The 16,884-nt window shown below is 31.4% G+C and overlaps 2 protein-coding genes across 4 annotated transcripts in view; one reads left to right on the top strand and one right to left on the bottom strand.

Annotated features, from left to right (window-relative positions):
- Positions 1-588: 588 nt before the first annotated feature.
- On the top strand, positions 589-7,038 carry LOC145942280 (uncharacterized). Of its 2 annotated transcripts, none has more exons than XM_083048857.1 (8): positions 589-828; positions 2,867-2,950; positions 3,034-3,082; positions 3,165-3,246; positions 3,317-3,445; positions 3,568-3,759; positions 3,860-4,017; positions 4,108-7,038. In XM_083048857.1, the coding sequence occupies exons 1-8, from the start codon at positions 709-711 to the stop codon at positions 6,261-6,263; spliced, it is 2,970 nt and encodes a 989-aa protein (XP_082904983.1). In that variant the 5' UTR covers positions 589-708; the 3' UTR covers positions 6,264-7,038. The 2 variants fall into 2 exon arrangements, with proteins under 2 accessions (XP_082904983.1, XP_082904982.1); XM_083048856.1 differs by having other exon boundaries at positions 3,162-3,246.
- Positions 7,039-7,175: 137 nt separating this feature from the next.
- Positions 7,176-16,884, bottom strand: part of Jeb (low-density lipoprotein receptor domain-containing jelly belly protein) — a 17,813-nt gene continuing 8,104 nt past the window's right edge. For both annotated transcript variants that reach the window (XM_083048858.1, XM_083048859.1), the window contains 2 exons: positions 15,922-16,082; positions 7,176-9,289 (listed from right to left, as the gene is read on the bottom strand). In XM_083048858.1, coding sequence (XP_082904984.1) covers positions 9,230-9,289; positions 15,922-16,082 — 221 coding nt within the window. In that variant the 3' untranslated portion in view covers positions 7,176-9,229. The remainder of the gene's footprint in view (positions 9,290-15,921; positions 16,083-16,884) is intronic.

The following is a 16,884-nucleotide window of genomic DNA, read 5'->3' as shown; positions in this document are numbered from 1 at the left end:
GATATGAAAAAAAAGAATAAATATTACCCCAAAAAATACATATTATAAAAAATAATTTATTTTAACTATATAAATAATTTGATATATATACATATGTGTAACGCGGAAAGTACATACAATATGCACATTCGTTTCTTTGTAAAATAACACGTTTTTGTTGTATCTTATTCCGCGCAAAACACATTAATATTATAAAATATAATAAAATTAATTATTCAAATAATTCTAATATATATTATAAAATAATTATAAAAATATTATAATTAGAATTACGAATTGCGATCAATCATCTTCTATATATGTATATTCTTTACCATAATTAAAAAATTTTTTCTTCGAAAAACAAAATATTTTATTATCTCGATTTTTATCCCCGATTATTGCTTTATTTTTCAAGGACATCTCTCTTCTTACGACGAAATAGTAAATAACATTCCTCCCTCCAAGCACGCTTCTTTCCCGTGACGTTACAAAAACAAAAACTCTGAATTCTATAAACGAATAGTACATTTCACTATGTTTTTCTGTACTCTAGGAAATCTCGGTGTACTATCCTAGAAGCGAAAATATACAATAATATATACGAAGGTGGTCGTCAGTCGTCGCTGAGACGTCAGCGTTTGCGTTTGTTCCTATGGACAGTTTTGTGACACAGAGAGAGGATGCCGATATAACACATATGTGAATTTACTCCGATCTTGCGCCGAGATGCCCAAAATTGGCAGAATTGTGCAAAAGTCCAGCGATCGGGAAATACCGAGGCAAAAACGACGCAGGAAAGACCTTGACAGAATACATTCCAAGATCTTGAAGGCCAAGAAGGAACTGGTATGTCGAGCATTTTTACCAGTATATATATTTTTCTGATCCCCTTTCCTAAAATTCACAAAATTGATTTTAATTTTAATTCAGCTAATTTATCGGACTCGATATATTTTGATATAGATGTCAAGGGGAGGAATATTTGAGATATATTTATATTTTCTTTAGAATATATTTTGGGATATATTTATTGTATATCGCGAATCCGCGGCATACTTCGATATATTTCGATATAAATAATGGGCCGGTTTCACCATCTCTGATTAACTCAATCGGCCGATTAAACTATATCTTTGTCTCTTTTTAAGAACGTAGCTGAAAAGAGACAAAGATATAGTTTAAGGGAATGCTGATCCTTATCGACAGAGCAATATTTTTCTGCACCGTTTTCTTTTTATTGATTGAATAGAATAATAAATGCTTTTCCACGATTAAAGTACATATAGAAACAAAGTCGGAACCTTTCAAATTTATGTAAAAAACAAAAAAAAATTGTTTAACTAAAAATATTTTTTTTGTTTTATACGTAAAATCGAGGAGGTTCCAACTTTGTTTCTATATGTACTTTAATCGTGGAAAAATATTTATTATTCTATTCAACCAATAAAGAGAAAAGGGTGCAGAAAAATATCGTTCTGTCGGTAAGACAGGACAAGGTCAGCATCCCCTTAATCGGTCGATTGAGTTAATCGGAGATGGTGAAATCGGCCCATTTGTATGATATACGTTCATTCACACATATCAATCCGATCGATCGTCGTATGATGCCGATCACAACCTCCCTCTTTTCTTTTTTCCTGTAGTAGTAATAGGCTACGGTCAAGACTGCGCTACGAATGCTTCGCAACATTATTCTATCTTTATTCTTCTGAAATGTAGAACAAAGATAGAATGATGTTTCGAAGCATTCGTAGCGCAATCTTGACCGTAGTCATAGTGCGTAGTAGATCCGCAAAACGCGCTGTCAGCTGTAACGTGTCACGTGATTCTGTCATGCACGCGCGCAGCGCGACTCGTGAGAAGCGTGGTGTGATTATTAGTTGCTTTCCTTTTACACTCAAGTGATACTGAGTCACTCAGTTATGTGAGTATTTTATACTCAGATATGACGTCATTGGTTCAGTGAGTAAAAGGAACGCGCAAGTGAGAAAATATTCTCAATAATCTTAAATCTAGCATTGTAAATTGTATCGTGAGTAATCGTGAGTTTTTAAAGCATAACGACGTCCCGCCACAATAATACAGGTTCATAACCTTACTTTTAATGTGAGTCTATTAAACTCACTAAAGCACACGGTCTCGATCGTGTGCAGAAACTCAGTTGAATCTCACTTTCTCAGCTTCAAAAGGAACGTGCATTCAACTGAGTTATGACGTCACAAGTGAGAATTATCTGAGTTTTGATGTAAATGGAAAGCAACTATTTATATCGCGAGTTTTCACGACTCTCGTAAGATAATTAGAATTGTAGTTGTAAAGATGTGTCATCGGCAAAATAGTTGTCTAGTTGCTAATTTAAGAAGCATCAGATCGATATCGCGATATAGATACGCAATTATATTCCTTGCAACGGTATTAGGTTAGTTTCTTATAGGTTAGCTTTAATTGACAGCACTGTATGTATGAAAAAATTATATTTTTCAAAGTACTGCTAGTAAAAATCTAAAAAATTTATGTAATTTATGTTAATATATAAAAAGTGTTCCCTAATATTGTTTATTGATTTTTATAAATATAGTCTATATGATTTTTATAAATACTCCTTTATCTTTGATCAAGAATATCAACATATGTATTATTATTGTTATTAGAGAAGTTTAGCTGAGAAAAAAAACTGTATTTTTACACAAAAATCTATAACAACTATAACTTGCAAGTCTATTATAATTTTGTAGAGAAAGAGGGGGAGGAAAAATTTAACGTAATAGCTTTTCTGTAAAACTTAAATTAGTATGTAGAGGACAATGAAATATAATTCAAATATATTAATTATTTTTAATGATAATCTTTGTGCATGATTGAAATATATAGGAATTTTTTGCAGGACAATGTGGGGAAAAATGACAATAAAGGCAGACAAAGAAAACCAAATCACGCAAAAATTTCTACCAGGCTTCTGCCAGAACCTGTATGTATAACTTTAATAATTATAATATTAACTATATTCCAATATTCATTGCATCTTAAATAAAGATTTTATGATTTTTTCAGGCTGTCGGCATATACAGAAATGGTGCAAAGGGCAAAGACGTCAAAAAAGGTATTTACATCAAAATTTATTTTTTTACAACAATAAAATAATAAAAATATACAATATTAATAATTTTAATATTCTGTAGCAGAAACATCAACAAGTACGTTCGAAAGCGCTCGGCTAAAAGCAGATGCATTAAAGCTTTTTAATGGTGACACTTCAGAATTCAAGTAAGCGGATTATGAATTGAAATATTCTGAAAGAATTTATTGCAAGGAAATTAAATATATATCTTTACAGATATAGAGAAGAACTTTCAACTCATAATGAAACTACTAAACACTCACCAAATAAAAGTTTTGTAAAAAACAGTCTAAACTGGACACAAGGTACTATGGAGCAAAGTCCTATTTTAGGAGAGAAACTGAGGTATGTTTATTTATTCAAATATTATTTATTAATTGTATAACGCTATATACCACTTTTTTATACAAAATATTTTAAATATCGATGTAAAAGAGTTTTATAATGGTTGCATATTAATATTGCAGTACAAATCAGAAATCGTATCTTGTTAAAAAGAAAAGTAAGAAGAATTTTTTCAAAAACTTTGATTCTGACAAAATTAGGAAACAAAATGATGAACCAAAATATGTTTTGATTCAAAAAGAAAATATATATAAGCAAAAACTGCTCCAAAATGATAAGGAACAATCGAAAGATATCACTGTTACTCAGATGCAGTAAGTAAAGCCATAAATTATATTATCTCTGATTTAATTATTAGATCCCATAGGAGCAAAATAAGTAATGTATTTTAAAATAAAATTTATTATTTTACAGAACATTCGATAATGGCGATTATATGAAAGAAAATGAAAATAGAACACAACAGATACTTGAGAATAAAAATCCATCCAGGGAATTGAATCGCTATGTAGAACTTTGCAAAACGGTCTCTGCCATAAATTTTGGAGAAGACTTCCAGAATTATCAGCCAGGTATATTACGTATAGAATAATCATTGTAACCCCCCAATTATATACTTCATTAAAATTTTTATTATTAATTATTGCTCGTAATGATTTTAGATCCCCTTACGACAACAATTGCAAAATTGAAACATGCCTACTCCAAGTCTCAACAATGTGCACGTGAAAAGCATAAACGAGAATCGAAAGCCGTGAAATCATCTGTGGAATATCAAACCTATTCAGATATCTCACCGAATTCAACCTCAGTCATCGAATATGAAGTTCCTAATAATAGTGAAAATAACAAACAAAATGAAGAAGATAACATTTATTCGATGCAAAGTGATAATATAGCACATTATAGTTCTACATCTTGTTCATCGCAGAATACTTTGACAGTATATGACACAGATGGCTGTATTATAGAAAATCGCAAGAATAATGATAATTCGAAACAATCAGCAGGTGTTCATCCTACGAAAGCAACAAGTTTTTCTTTTGTGACTAAAAAGGATTCTATCCAGAAGGATTTCAGTTATATTGATCATTCGTCGAAAAATAAACGACACGACAAGGATAATTTTTATCTCGATTTTCCTGAAAATGTACAATGCATCGATAATACGAAACACGCAGAAACCTCGACTTTTTTAAACGATTCCATGTTACTTGCCAAGAAATATTCATCAAAGGATTATGCTTGCGAAGAAGTTATTTCCAATAGAATAACAAATAAGTATAATGCAAAGAATATTAAGCAACCTGTCATTCGTCGATATAATAATATCACTGCTAAGAGAAATTGTCCTGTACAGAGAAGTGATGAAAACTCATTGTACAATAAGGCTTATATGGAAAGATTATATAAGGAATTTGACATTGATATAAATAATAAAAGTCCAGATAGTGAAAAATATGCTTACGCCGATTCTTTTAATCAACAATTTTTACGCGAGAAGAATAAACGAGAATTAGAAACTGTGAAATCGCCCGATTTGTCTGTGGAATATCAAGCTTGTACATATTCAGATGCTTCGCAAGTGTCATCAAATTCGATCTCGACCTTTAAAGTCGATGAAATTCCTAAATATAATAGAAATCACATACTCGAATTTCCTTTTAGAAAAGACGTATCTCGAAGGGAAGACAAATTCCATTTGACGCAAAGCAATGTAGCTTCTTATAACGATGTTACAAAAGAATCTTGCAAAATGCAATTTCCAAATGCATCTAAAAATAATTTTCCTACACCTAGTATAATAAACGAACACTTTGTAAATAATGTTCACGATCGAATAGAAACGTTCGAGCCTCAGATCGAATCAATGGAAATGAAAGATTCGCAAGACTCACAAGAATCGCTGATAAATCAGTTTGATATAAACATGTATCCCAACAGATTAGATGGAAAAAATAAATTGTGTCAATTCGATGACTCCTTGCAAACTTTGGAAGCTCCGTATAATACAAATTTATATGCCGAACGATTGATTCGAGAACGTGTTATGCCGCTGAAAAAGAGACATCTTTATCACTCACGTAATTATCATCATCATGCGAACTACTTAGGAGGCCCAAGTTCTTGTAACTTCAATATACAATCAACGAAATCGTTACCTCAACAAACCAAATTATATATATGCGAGAGCAACGATGAAAAGCAAGAATTTTTCAAGGAAAGTAGTCGGAATCAAAACATTCTTTTCAATAGCTCAAGAACGATACCATCGTTAACGTTAAACCTCGCCCAAAGCGACAAAAGATCTAGGGAACCTACGTGCGAAAAAATATTCAACAAAGCGGACGTGGAATGCTCTAGGAATCAAGCTAACTCGTATCATTGCGATAAACAGTACATTCATTTGGATTCTACCAATTGTCAGCATAAATATAACGTCTCGCAGGCGCATCATTTTCATGAAGGAGCTGTGCAACCCAGAATCTTACAGGTCAAAGGTCATAATAGCAGCGCGGATAACTGCATTAATTTATCCAATGATGTACCGTCGTTGTTGCTAGAGCAAAAACATATTACCTACCCGAAAGTCCACGACGATCATCAGCATCGCGCTGTGTTGCTGCAAAATGTCACTCAGCCTATAAAATATTTCGCTGTAAACAACAATTCCAACATCCAACGAATTCCCGTGTATATAAACGATGACAGAAGTATTGTAGAAAGTGTCCCGGTAAAAGTAATAACTCTAGTGAAATCAAATGCTCAAAGCATGGAAGAACCGTATTTTCACAAATGCAATTTCCAACGCAAATAACATCATTGCAACTTCAAATGTGATTTGCAGTTTGTTGATAATCTTACATTTAAGAATAGCATTCAGTCTCTTGTAAAGCTTTAAATTCTGTGATGTTGTTTCGTCCAGTATTTAATTCGCAATCTTTAATACTTATTGTTAATGCTTTTTGAAATTATTAATAAAAATAAATGTTGCAATTATAAGTTTATCATAATATAATTATACAAAGCAACGAAAGCATATCAATTATAATTTGTTTTCCAGAAAATGATTGCAAAACATAAATGCTTGTTACTAAGATAAAAGTTATATCTAGAAAAAAAGCTAAAAGAAAACCTGTACGCTTATATGAATCTAATTACTCTATAATCTATTTTGTGTTAAAACAGTAGAGAAATCCTGAAAAGAAACGATGTATTTTTATAAATGCCTTTGTAGATGGGAAAGGATGTTTGTTATGAAACTCACTGTATATATAAAAATTCATCCTTATTTATCTTTCTATATATATACGAGCTATAATTCTAACGCCAGATATATCCTCTTAATGAATATTTGATTTGGTATGGAAAATAAAAATACACAAAACTACCTATAATAGTTGGAACATATATGTATTATTTATGTTACCGTTAAGTCATAATTCTTGGACATCAAATGTTTAACATAGGAGCAAATTCATTTTTTGTTTAATTTCACAGCAATATCGATACATATATTTGTGAATTTCTTGAGAATACGTGTGATAATAATAATTAGCTTGTAAATAAATATTCGCAGAACGCAAAGTGTATACACGGCAGCAAATGGCTTTCTAATAAATTCCTAAATATTTCCTAACTCTCGGTTAACTCTCCTCGGAGCTGAATTATTTTTTTTCCTTTTTTTTTGGTGAAGCGCAATTAGCAATTAATCTTCATAGGGTCTCTTTTTTTCTTTTTTCTTCTTTTTTTTTTTTTTTTGTGAAAGCATTCACTTTGTCTTTTTATATTCGCGGACATCATCTTTCCATAAATTCGAAATAAATTTAGTATTTATAGAGATATATTTATTCGATGACGAAAAAACATGGAGCGTGTGCACACAAGGCGAAGGAGACGTCTCTTCGTGAAACCAGAAGACCGGAACGAACATTGAGTCTTTTTTTTATTATTATAGTTTGTTATTATAAAGATCCCATTTTTAAAAAAATATGCTCAAATACACCAAAAAAATGTTTCGAATAAAAGTTGTTTGGTTTTGAGGGGGAAAGAATTAAGCACTATTAATTTTTAATTAAGAAGCGATTTTCAAGGTCATTTGAAGGTCTTTTTTTTTACTATCTTAATTTTTTTATATAAATCGATTTTTTCTCGTAATATTTACTATAAAAATTTATAAGAGTAAAATGACCTAAAAGTGAATACTTTACAAGATATTGTATACTTAAGTTTGACATAATTTTACATAAACTATGAAATATCTTATAAAATATTCATTTTTCGTCGATCTTACCTCAATACTTTTATGCGCAAAAATAGAAGAGATATCATTAGTGTAAAAAAAATACATATAGTTGTTTGTAAGAAAAAGTATGGTAACTGCTAATTGCAAATTATATTTAATATATTTATTTTTTGGCCATCTTACCCTTATAACTTTTATAGTGAATATTGTAAGGAATCGATTTATACAAAAATTAAGGTTCCATTTAAAAAAACAAAAATGACCTTTAAATGACCTTGAAAATCACTCTTTAAGAAAAAGTCAATAGCGCCAACTTCTTTTCCCCTCAAAACCAAGCAACTTTATTTATTCGAAACATTTTTTTTGAAACGCGACATTTTTGATATATTTAAACATATTTTTTTTAAATATAGGACACCCTGTATATACATATGTATATATGTATATATATAACGCGTCAACGTCGTTTGCGGGGGCGATTTGATTAAAAACACGAGTAGAGTTTCTTTTACAATCTCATCTCTTTAGGAAGTACTCTAGGAGGAAATCTCTAGGTACACACGTGCCCGTTCCTTGCCCACGAAAAAAAAACAGGTTCATATCCCTATATCGTGAAAAAAGCCGCGTACTGTCTTACTCTTGGGAATAAGTAAATAGTTCTCAGTCTTCAAAATTACTTTATTATTATATACCAAAAATAAAGTCGTTAAAGAGTCGTTTAGCTTATACGATCTCGCGGAAATCGCTCGTCAATATATATGAAATCGTAATACATCATCTCTGTATGTGTGTGTATGTGTATGTGTGTATATATGGCTGTGTGTGGTATTTTATATATATTTATTATATATTTATAGCTGATAAAATTATATAGAATGCTTATAGAACTGAAATTATATATTTCAAGTATTCGGGTTTCTTTTTTTTTTCTTTTTTAAATACTCTTCTTCCTCATCCTCGCGCGCCTATACACAGCGGCGTTAAAATGCCATAACTCTCTTACGAACTTTATTTATAACATCCTAAAAGTTCGGACACCTTATAATTTGTACTTTATATGAGGATATTTTGGTTACGAGATATAGACCTTGCTAACCGATTTTTTTATATTTTTTTTAAATGTAATTAGAACCATGCCGTGTCCTCTCGAAGATTAAGTCGAGCGGCCATATTCATTTCTGGGAAAGAAAAAGAGAAAGAAAGAGAAAGGGACAGAAAGAGAGAGCAAGAGATAGATAGAAAGAGAGAGAGATAGAGAGAAATACAGAGCGAGATAGATAGGTAGAGATAGAGATAGATAGATAGATAGATAGATATATAGAAAGAGAGGGAGAGAGACGGTTCATCTTAACATTCCCCTGAGTTTGATTTCAATATGAACGTCTCTATGCGCCAAACATAGAGAGAAAACAGTTTCCGGAAAATAGATTAATGTAAGAGAAAAAGATATCATCAATGAATATATATAAAGAAGTAGACGTATCAGACTTGTGATTTTATGTACAGATTGGAGGTTTTCATCGTCAACAAAGAAGGAATTAGCGTCCTCTCGCCCATCGTAGTATGGCGTCCGCTAGTACGTCCAGATGCGCTTTCGTCTGAAACATATCGAAATGCGATTAATATATCATCTATTATATATAGAATTATAATACCGTTCGCTGGAAAGGAAACCTAAGAGACTTTATATGGATGATTATAACGGTTCACACACTCTTCTTCCTACACGTTGTTGTTTTTGTATGTATGTATCTCTCACATTCAACTGTAATTAATTTTATAATTAATAATTGAGATAATTATATGATATATATACATATATATGGGGCATTCCATACCAATTCAACGACTTTTTTCCTCGACTATTTTTTATTTGCTTTATTTTATTTTATTTTATTTTTTTCATGTTTTTGTATCCATTGAAAGTAGTTTCCATGAGTTTTTTAGATTTTTATCTTTATCGATTTCCGAGTTACACGTTTTTTCTTTAATTGATTTTAATAATTTCCGAAAAGGACCCCGCACCATTCTCATGGGAAAATGTCTTTCTGCGGATTTGGCTAATTTTTGGATATATTGTAGTTCTTATCATTCTGAACAAATGTCTCAATGGGCAGAAGTTGATCTAATGATAAGCCGTGTTCGTTCTACAAGCTCTGAAAGGTCCAGATTCAACATGCAAAAGTATAAGTTTTTCGACTCGAAATAAAAAAGGATGGATTTTTCTTCTTCAATTCTTAACTGTACTGATGACAATTATTGTTAAGAGTCGTATAAAGACAACGGATGTATGTAGTACAGTCCAGTGTATGTGGATTTCTAATGTATGTCAATTATAAAAGTGGACATATAATGTGTATGCATAAGTTGAATATATATTTATTAATATTATATTTATAGTTTATATATACTACGATTTAAAAAAAAATTTTTTTTTTAATCGAAAAATAGTCTTAAAAAATCGAAAATATTTGCCAATAGCTAAAAAATTTTGTTTTTAAATCTAAAATAATATATACATTTTTTTGAAAAAAATCGAAGAGGTCTCATTAAGGAAAAAAAAATAATTTCGGTTAAAATTGGCTAAAACACTATTAAATTTTCTTTTTTTAATTTTTTCAATATTTTTTTCGAAAAATACATTCAACGACAAAGAAATGACCACCTTATTAATGACAAAATTTTTATTTTTCTTTAAGTTATATATATTTAAAATTTTCGGTTAAACACACGGATAAACTTCCGAATACGACCCACGCCCGATTGCCATAAATTTTTGTAGAAACACTGTAAATGATGTCAAATGATTGTCCTTAAGCGGATTTTCACCGATACAAACATTTAATGCTAAAAATATTAAAATAACTTTCTATATAAATTATTGTTGGTAATTATATAGAATAGGGCCTTTTCACATGGGTACACACACACACGGGGGGGTGCAAGGGGGCCTTCGGCCCCCCTCCCGCACCCTTCCCGCCGGTAGCCAGGGTGGACCTCGCTTCACGTTGTAAAGTATATGCCTAAACACAGTGAATTCCAATAGACAATCAAGAAAGATATATTCAAATAACATAACACATTTAATACCAAATATATATAAAGCGTCCTAAGATATACAATATACATATATAAAGAATCCTAAGAAATACAAAAATAGAATATCAGAACGAAACGTCAACAAGAAACAATTTATATTATTCTTTTTTTAGCCAGAATCACATACATCTTTCATGTCTTCAATCAATTTTTTAAATGGATCTAATTTATGTTTTTTTACATCTCGCCTCCACAGAAACTCACACAAATGATCAGCCATATTGTCTTTCGTAATTCGTAAATCGTAAATAGACAATAATTTATACAGAACATTATTTTAATATTTTTAGCATTAAATGTTTGTATCGGTGAAAATCCACTTAAGGATATTCATTTGACATCATTTACAATGTTTCTACAAAAATTCATAGCAATCGGGCGTGGGTCGTATTCGGAAGTCCACCCAAACACACACACTAATCAATTGATGTAAAGAAAGCACATAGTTGTTTTAAAACAAAGTATGTAATTTGCAACCATTTTTTTTCTTAAAAACAACTATGTGTTTTCTTTACACCAATCGATTCCTCTCATTATTTTGTACATAAAAGTATTAAGGTAAGATTACCAAAAACTGAATAATTTATAAGATATTTTATATTTTATATCAAAATACTCTGTATCTCTTTTAAGCCTCATAAATACTCGAAAAATACTTAACGGAAGAACATTTTATTATAGGCGATTCTCGCCTACATCTCTTTAGGGGGGTCAGAGGGGATCATCGGAATTAAAATCTCGAATTGAGATTATTTCGAAAAAGTCTTGGCAGAGTACCAAGCAAAATTCGTGCCCCGTGCACAATTATTTAATTTCCAAAGAAAAATTAAATTTTGTTAGAATCGACGCACCGACACCCGCGTATGACTCTTTTATAGCCAATTATTTCTAATATTTATGTTTTATTATAGAGTTTTGGAAAGCTCTAGAGGTAAACTACAAGAATATGCAATAAATAATAGGGGCTTTTATTTAAGAAATTGAAGGTGACCTTCACGTGACCTTCAAACGACTATCCAAGGTCAAATCTTTACCATTACCTTATGTCTTCCTTGAAGCCATACAACTTTTGTTTGAAACATTTTTCAATTTAACGCAGTGTTTCTGAGATATTTGAGTGGATCCTTTAAAACGGGACACCCTGTATATACATATATATATATACAGGGTGGCTCCGAACGTTCCAGCCAGACTTTGAGATCTTATAGGAAATTTAATTCTGAACAAAAAATTTCCTATAAACATGGGTCGAAATGCTTTCTTACGAAGTTATCGCTCAAAAACCTCTGAAATCGTGATTATTTTACACATTTTTCCATTTAGATTTTTACTTGTGGGGAAGAGTGAAAAATGAAGTTTACTCAACGCCAATCGAGTCTCGTGAACATCTGATCCAACAAATAAATACGACTTTTGATCGATTGAGGTTGAATCAGGAGGAAATCCGTAAAGCGACTAGATCGGTCATTACTCGATGCCGAAAGTGTATTGGAGCTACGGGGGGACATTTTGAAAACAGTTAGTTTTTTCACGTCTTTATTCATTTTCTACTATTACGTGCTATTTTAGTTTAAAAAAATTTATTTTATTTTCATAAAAGAAAAAGATTTTTATTTTCTATTTTTATCGTTTTTTTCAAGAAATTTATTAAGTTTTATTTTCTTTTCACCTTTTGCTCTTCCTTTTAAGTTTCATTTTCTTTTTATTTCATTTTCTTTTCACCTTTTGCTCTTCCTTTATCAGAGGTTTTTGAGCGATAACTTCTTAAGGAAGCATTTCTCGACCCATGTTTATAGGAAATTTTTTGTTCAGAATTAAATTTCCTATAAGATCTCAAAGTCTGGCTGGAACGTTCGGGGCCACCCCGTATATGATCTCTGCCAAGGGATGCTAAGCGGGCTGTACCTCCACGTGGTGCCCCATCCTGGGTAGTGCTAAAGCAGTCCGCAACTTTTATTTGACTTTAGTTACGTTTTGAAACTCATAAAAACCATCTCATGTTTCAATTTTGACAAAAAATTCGAAAGCAAAGCAATTTTAAATTTTAACATAAAAATGGCGATGACTCGAAAACAACGCATTTTCGGACCTATATGTTTGTATCAACTTTCTTTCTTGTTTTTGGTTCCCCATTCATTTCCCGAACGATTTACCTCGACTTGCGGAACACCCCCTTCTGTATATGTATACAGGGTGTCCGGTAATAGTCGCATCAACCGTCGTGTGCAAGTAGAGCTAGTTAAACCGAGTAGAAAAGTCCTCTACCATTTTGCGATATTCTCAATAATAAGAGAGAAATAAATTAAAGAAAATCAGCCAATTCGCGCGATGATAAGCGTGCGGCGAGAAGAGACAGCCCACTCGGGGGTCCAGAGTTAGCGCTACTCGTATGGAGTTACTGTCTTTTGTAAAGCGCTCCTCCCCGCTTCATCGCGCGCTTAGCAACCGTGTAACATTATACTGTTTCTTTTCGCCGCATGCTTAGTAACGACATAAAACTGGGCTGTCTCTTCTCGCCGTCGTCACGCGAATTGGCCGATCTTTATTAATTAATATCTCTCTTATTATTGAGAATATCGCAAAATGGTAGAGGACTTTTTTACTCGGTTTAACTAGCTCTACCTGCACACGACGGTTGATGCGACTATTACCGGACACCCTGTATACCTACTGTATACCTACATATTCAGTTTACTAGGAGATCTTTTTGTCCTTGCTGCTATCATATGTATAATGATAACACTTCCTTGTAACGTGGGTTGATGAAAGAGAATTTGATATTGTGCGAATTTTACCAATTTATTCGCACTATTTCGCGCATATACACATATACGCATGTATACGCACACTGGGAGCAGACAATGTGTAAATTATCAAAAAGATTGTGTTCCCTCGTCTTGTTTTTAAAGCTTCAGAAAATGCGAACGCTATATTTACGAATTAGAAAACTCTGGCTCTTGATATGACACCCACGATCAGCACAAATACACGCCTCCATTTTCGTTTCAACTTTATAAGAAAAGTCACTTGAAAAGTTCAGCAAAGATTTATATAGAATCCCAGAATGCACATACATAGCTACGTGTTTTTTATCAATCAGCGGTTGAAAAATCTAAATGGCATTTTCGCACGTATAGAAAACAAAAAATCCTTCTCAAAATTTGTTTGAATGTTACCGGAAGAGACATATGACACATACACACACATATACATAGTTACTTAAATTATATTATATTCTCTTAAATACTTTGCTATATTTATTTCTTTTATTACTTTGTTACTGTATTAACTTTTTTATTCAATTGACGAAAATTTTTTCAATATAATTTTTCTGGTATATACATATACATATACATATATATATTATATAATATATGTAAATATGTATATATGTATATACATATATATTTTTTAATATATATGCTCTTTTAGCAAACCTACATTTTTTTGCATTTATCTTTCCTCTTTTAAAAGATTTGAATATATATAGCATATTTATATTTCATATTTTAAATAACAGAATGTATAAAAGAGTAAAACTAAAACATGAAATGCATGTTTGTGAAAAGATACACTTTCCATTAACAATCGAGTTTTGTTTTATAAATGTGAAATAGTACAAAAACAATAGTGGACCGTATTTTATTTATAAAACAATAAATAGAAAGTCACAAAATTTAATATTGGTAAATAAATATTGGAATAAATATCTGAGAATTTACATGTGCGCTTTCAAACATATTTTAAATATAATTACAACTATAAATAATAAATTATATCGTATATAATATGTGTCAAGTTTGAAGGAAAAATGTATCATTACATTTTAATCAAAATTTATTTTTATAAATAATTATATAATTTTCATAAATAACACTAGTTTACAAAAAAAATTTTTTTTTCATTATTTTAAACCAAACAAGGTGTTTCTTACAGATTTTTGGATGCTAAAAACGATACCGTAAACCAATTTTCACCAGAAGTCAGGTTTCAAATAATTGAGACTTAATATGTGCAAAAAATGGCTTTCTTGTGATATTTGAGATTTTTTTGTGAAAAAGGTTAATGTTATCTGGAAATTCTGATCAGATGTCATGAATGTATTGTTCATCCCTTATAAAATGCATTTTTTTATTACAAACTATACTTTTATATTAGACTTCTAATCTAGATTTAGAGAGTAACAGTGTTTTTTTCGTGTACCTCAACCCCAGGAAACTTGTTTTTATGTTCATACAAAGTGCATACTTTTTATATGAAGCACGTATTATGATGAGTTGACAGTTCGTCTGCAATTCGAGACGCCATATTGAGATAAAAATACATAAGAAAAACTGTAATTTCGTAATTATTTCTCGTTTTCCATATGAAATTAGAGTTTCCTGAGATCATTAATATATGTATTGCAATCGTGGAGAAGCATTTTCCATTCTGTCAAATTAACGCGACGAAAGACTAGAAATATGAAAATAGTAATTTTGTCGGTAATACAAAAAGTTGAAGGATTCTCTCAAGGCTATAGATACACATATACAGTGATAGATTCGAACTTATCGTGACAGATTCCACTAAAAATAAATGTGTATTTATATATAGGGTGTCTCATTTTAATTGCCCACCTTGAATTTTTCGCAACAAACGCATTTTCGCAAAAATGTTCCAGACAAAAGTTGTATAATCTAAAGGGGGACAAATAATGGTAAAATCAATTTTGGAAAAAATAATTTTCTTCCAAAAAACCTTTTTTCCTGAAGAATATCTCCATATAAAAAGTAGTTCGCAGCTTTAATCTTTTATAACATAGATAAAAAGTAAGATATCGAAATTTAAAAAATGCATTTTATAGGGGATAAACAATACATTTATAATATTTGATCAGATTTTTCAAATAACGTTAACTTTTTTTACAAAAAAATTTTAAATATTAAAAAAAGCGTTTTTTACACATTAAATCTCAATTATTTTGGAAATCTGACGTGCTAGTGTGGCATCGTTTTCAGCACCCAAAAATCTATAAAAAACACTTTGATTAAAAATAATTTTTGGCTGTAAACTTAAGTGTAATTTTAAAAAATTAAATAATTGGAATTCGCTCTCTCGCGCATATCTAAATTATCATAATTGTACTCACGGTTTTGTAAAACATGCAAGCCTGTCTATCCTCATCCTCGCCTGTGGGACAGTCTATAAAGCCGTCGCACAGGACGTGATCGTCGATGCAATGATATCTACCCATCCTATCCGCAGTCGGACAAGCGAATCTTTCCATTCCGTCCTCGGAGACTGGGCATTCTATAAATAAGAATCGCAAGAATTCTCCTCGAGTCCGTTTTTAGAATTATGCTGAATATAGAATAGAAAAAAACTATTATGTAGATATAAATGTTAACTCTAAATAAGTGGTCGCTGTTAAATGTGACGTCAGAGGTCGCGTGGATGCCATCATCTGTCATCCATTTTTAAAAGACAAATTAAAGAAATAAAGACATGTATGTTATGGGCATATTTATTATTTAAATACACGTATGAACTGTTGAACTCGAATGATTATTGACACATAAAAATTTTTTTTTTTTAATTGCAGATGTGTGCACGTCCCCACGTTACAGGCCCCCGCCTAATGTCATCCGCGCAAATCCACTTTAAAGTAACCCGATATTCTCCTCTGTTCTCTCTTTTTTCGCTCAAATTGAAATAATTACGCATAAAGATTGATCGGAAAATAAGCCATCTTTATATGTATATGACAGAGAAATTTTTCGATCGTGAGACGATTAAATCAGTGCAAACTTGATCGACGGTAATTATGTCAATTGTGTACTCAATATTGCTTTAATATCTAAGCACATTAATTTAAACATTTACACACATTTCAAGCTTGTGTTAACACTGTGTATGTTTAGCATTAAATCCAGTTGACGGATTCCTCTATATTATTTGCTCTGTACATGATGGGGCATTTCACAAAAGCCTTGTATACGCTCACCGCTCATTTCGAGCTAAATGTTCTCTCTCTCTCTCTCTCTCTCTCTCTCTCTCTCTCTCTCTCTCTCTCTCTCTCTCTCTCTAGTACTCTGCGTTGATACCACTGCTT

The sequence above is a fragment of the Prenolepis imparis genome, unplaced genomic scaffold, assembly GCF_030444845.1.
Source record: "Prenolepis imparis isolate NDT839.2.m4 unplaced genomic scaffold, iyPreImpa1.0 SCAF_10, whole genome shotgun sequence".
NCBI lineage: Eukaryota > Metazoa > Arthropoda > Insecta > Hymenoptera > Formicidae > Prenolepis > Prenolepis imparis.
The sequence above is the reverse complement of the archived record's forward strand: the minus strand, read 5'-3'. Positions and strand labels throughout refer to the sequence as shown.

Coding starts and splice junctions, on each gene's coding strand:
- LOC145942280 (XM_083048856.1), top strand. CDS start 709: ATGCCCAAAATTGGCAGAATTGTGCAAAAGTCCAGCGATCGGGAAATA. Junction 2,951..3,033: donor CCAGGCTTCTGCCAGAACCT/GTATGTATAACT, acceptor TGATTTTTTCAG/GCTGTCGGCATATACAGAAA. Junction 3,247..3,316: donor GGTGACACTTCAGAATTCAA/GTAAGCGGATTA, acceptor ATATCTTTACAG/ATATAGAGAAGAACTTTCAA.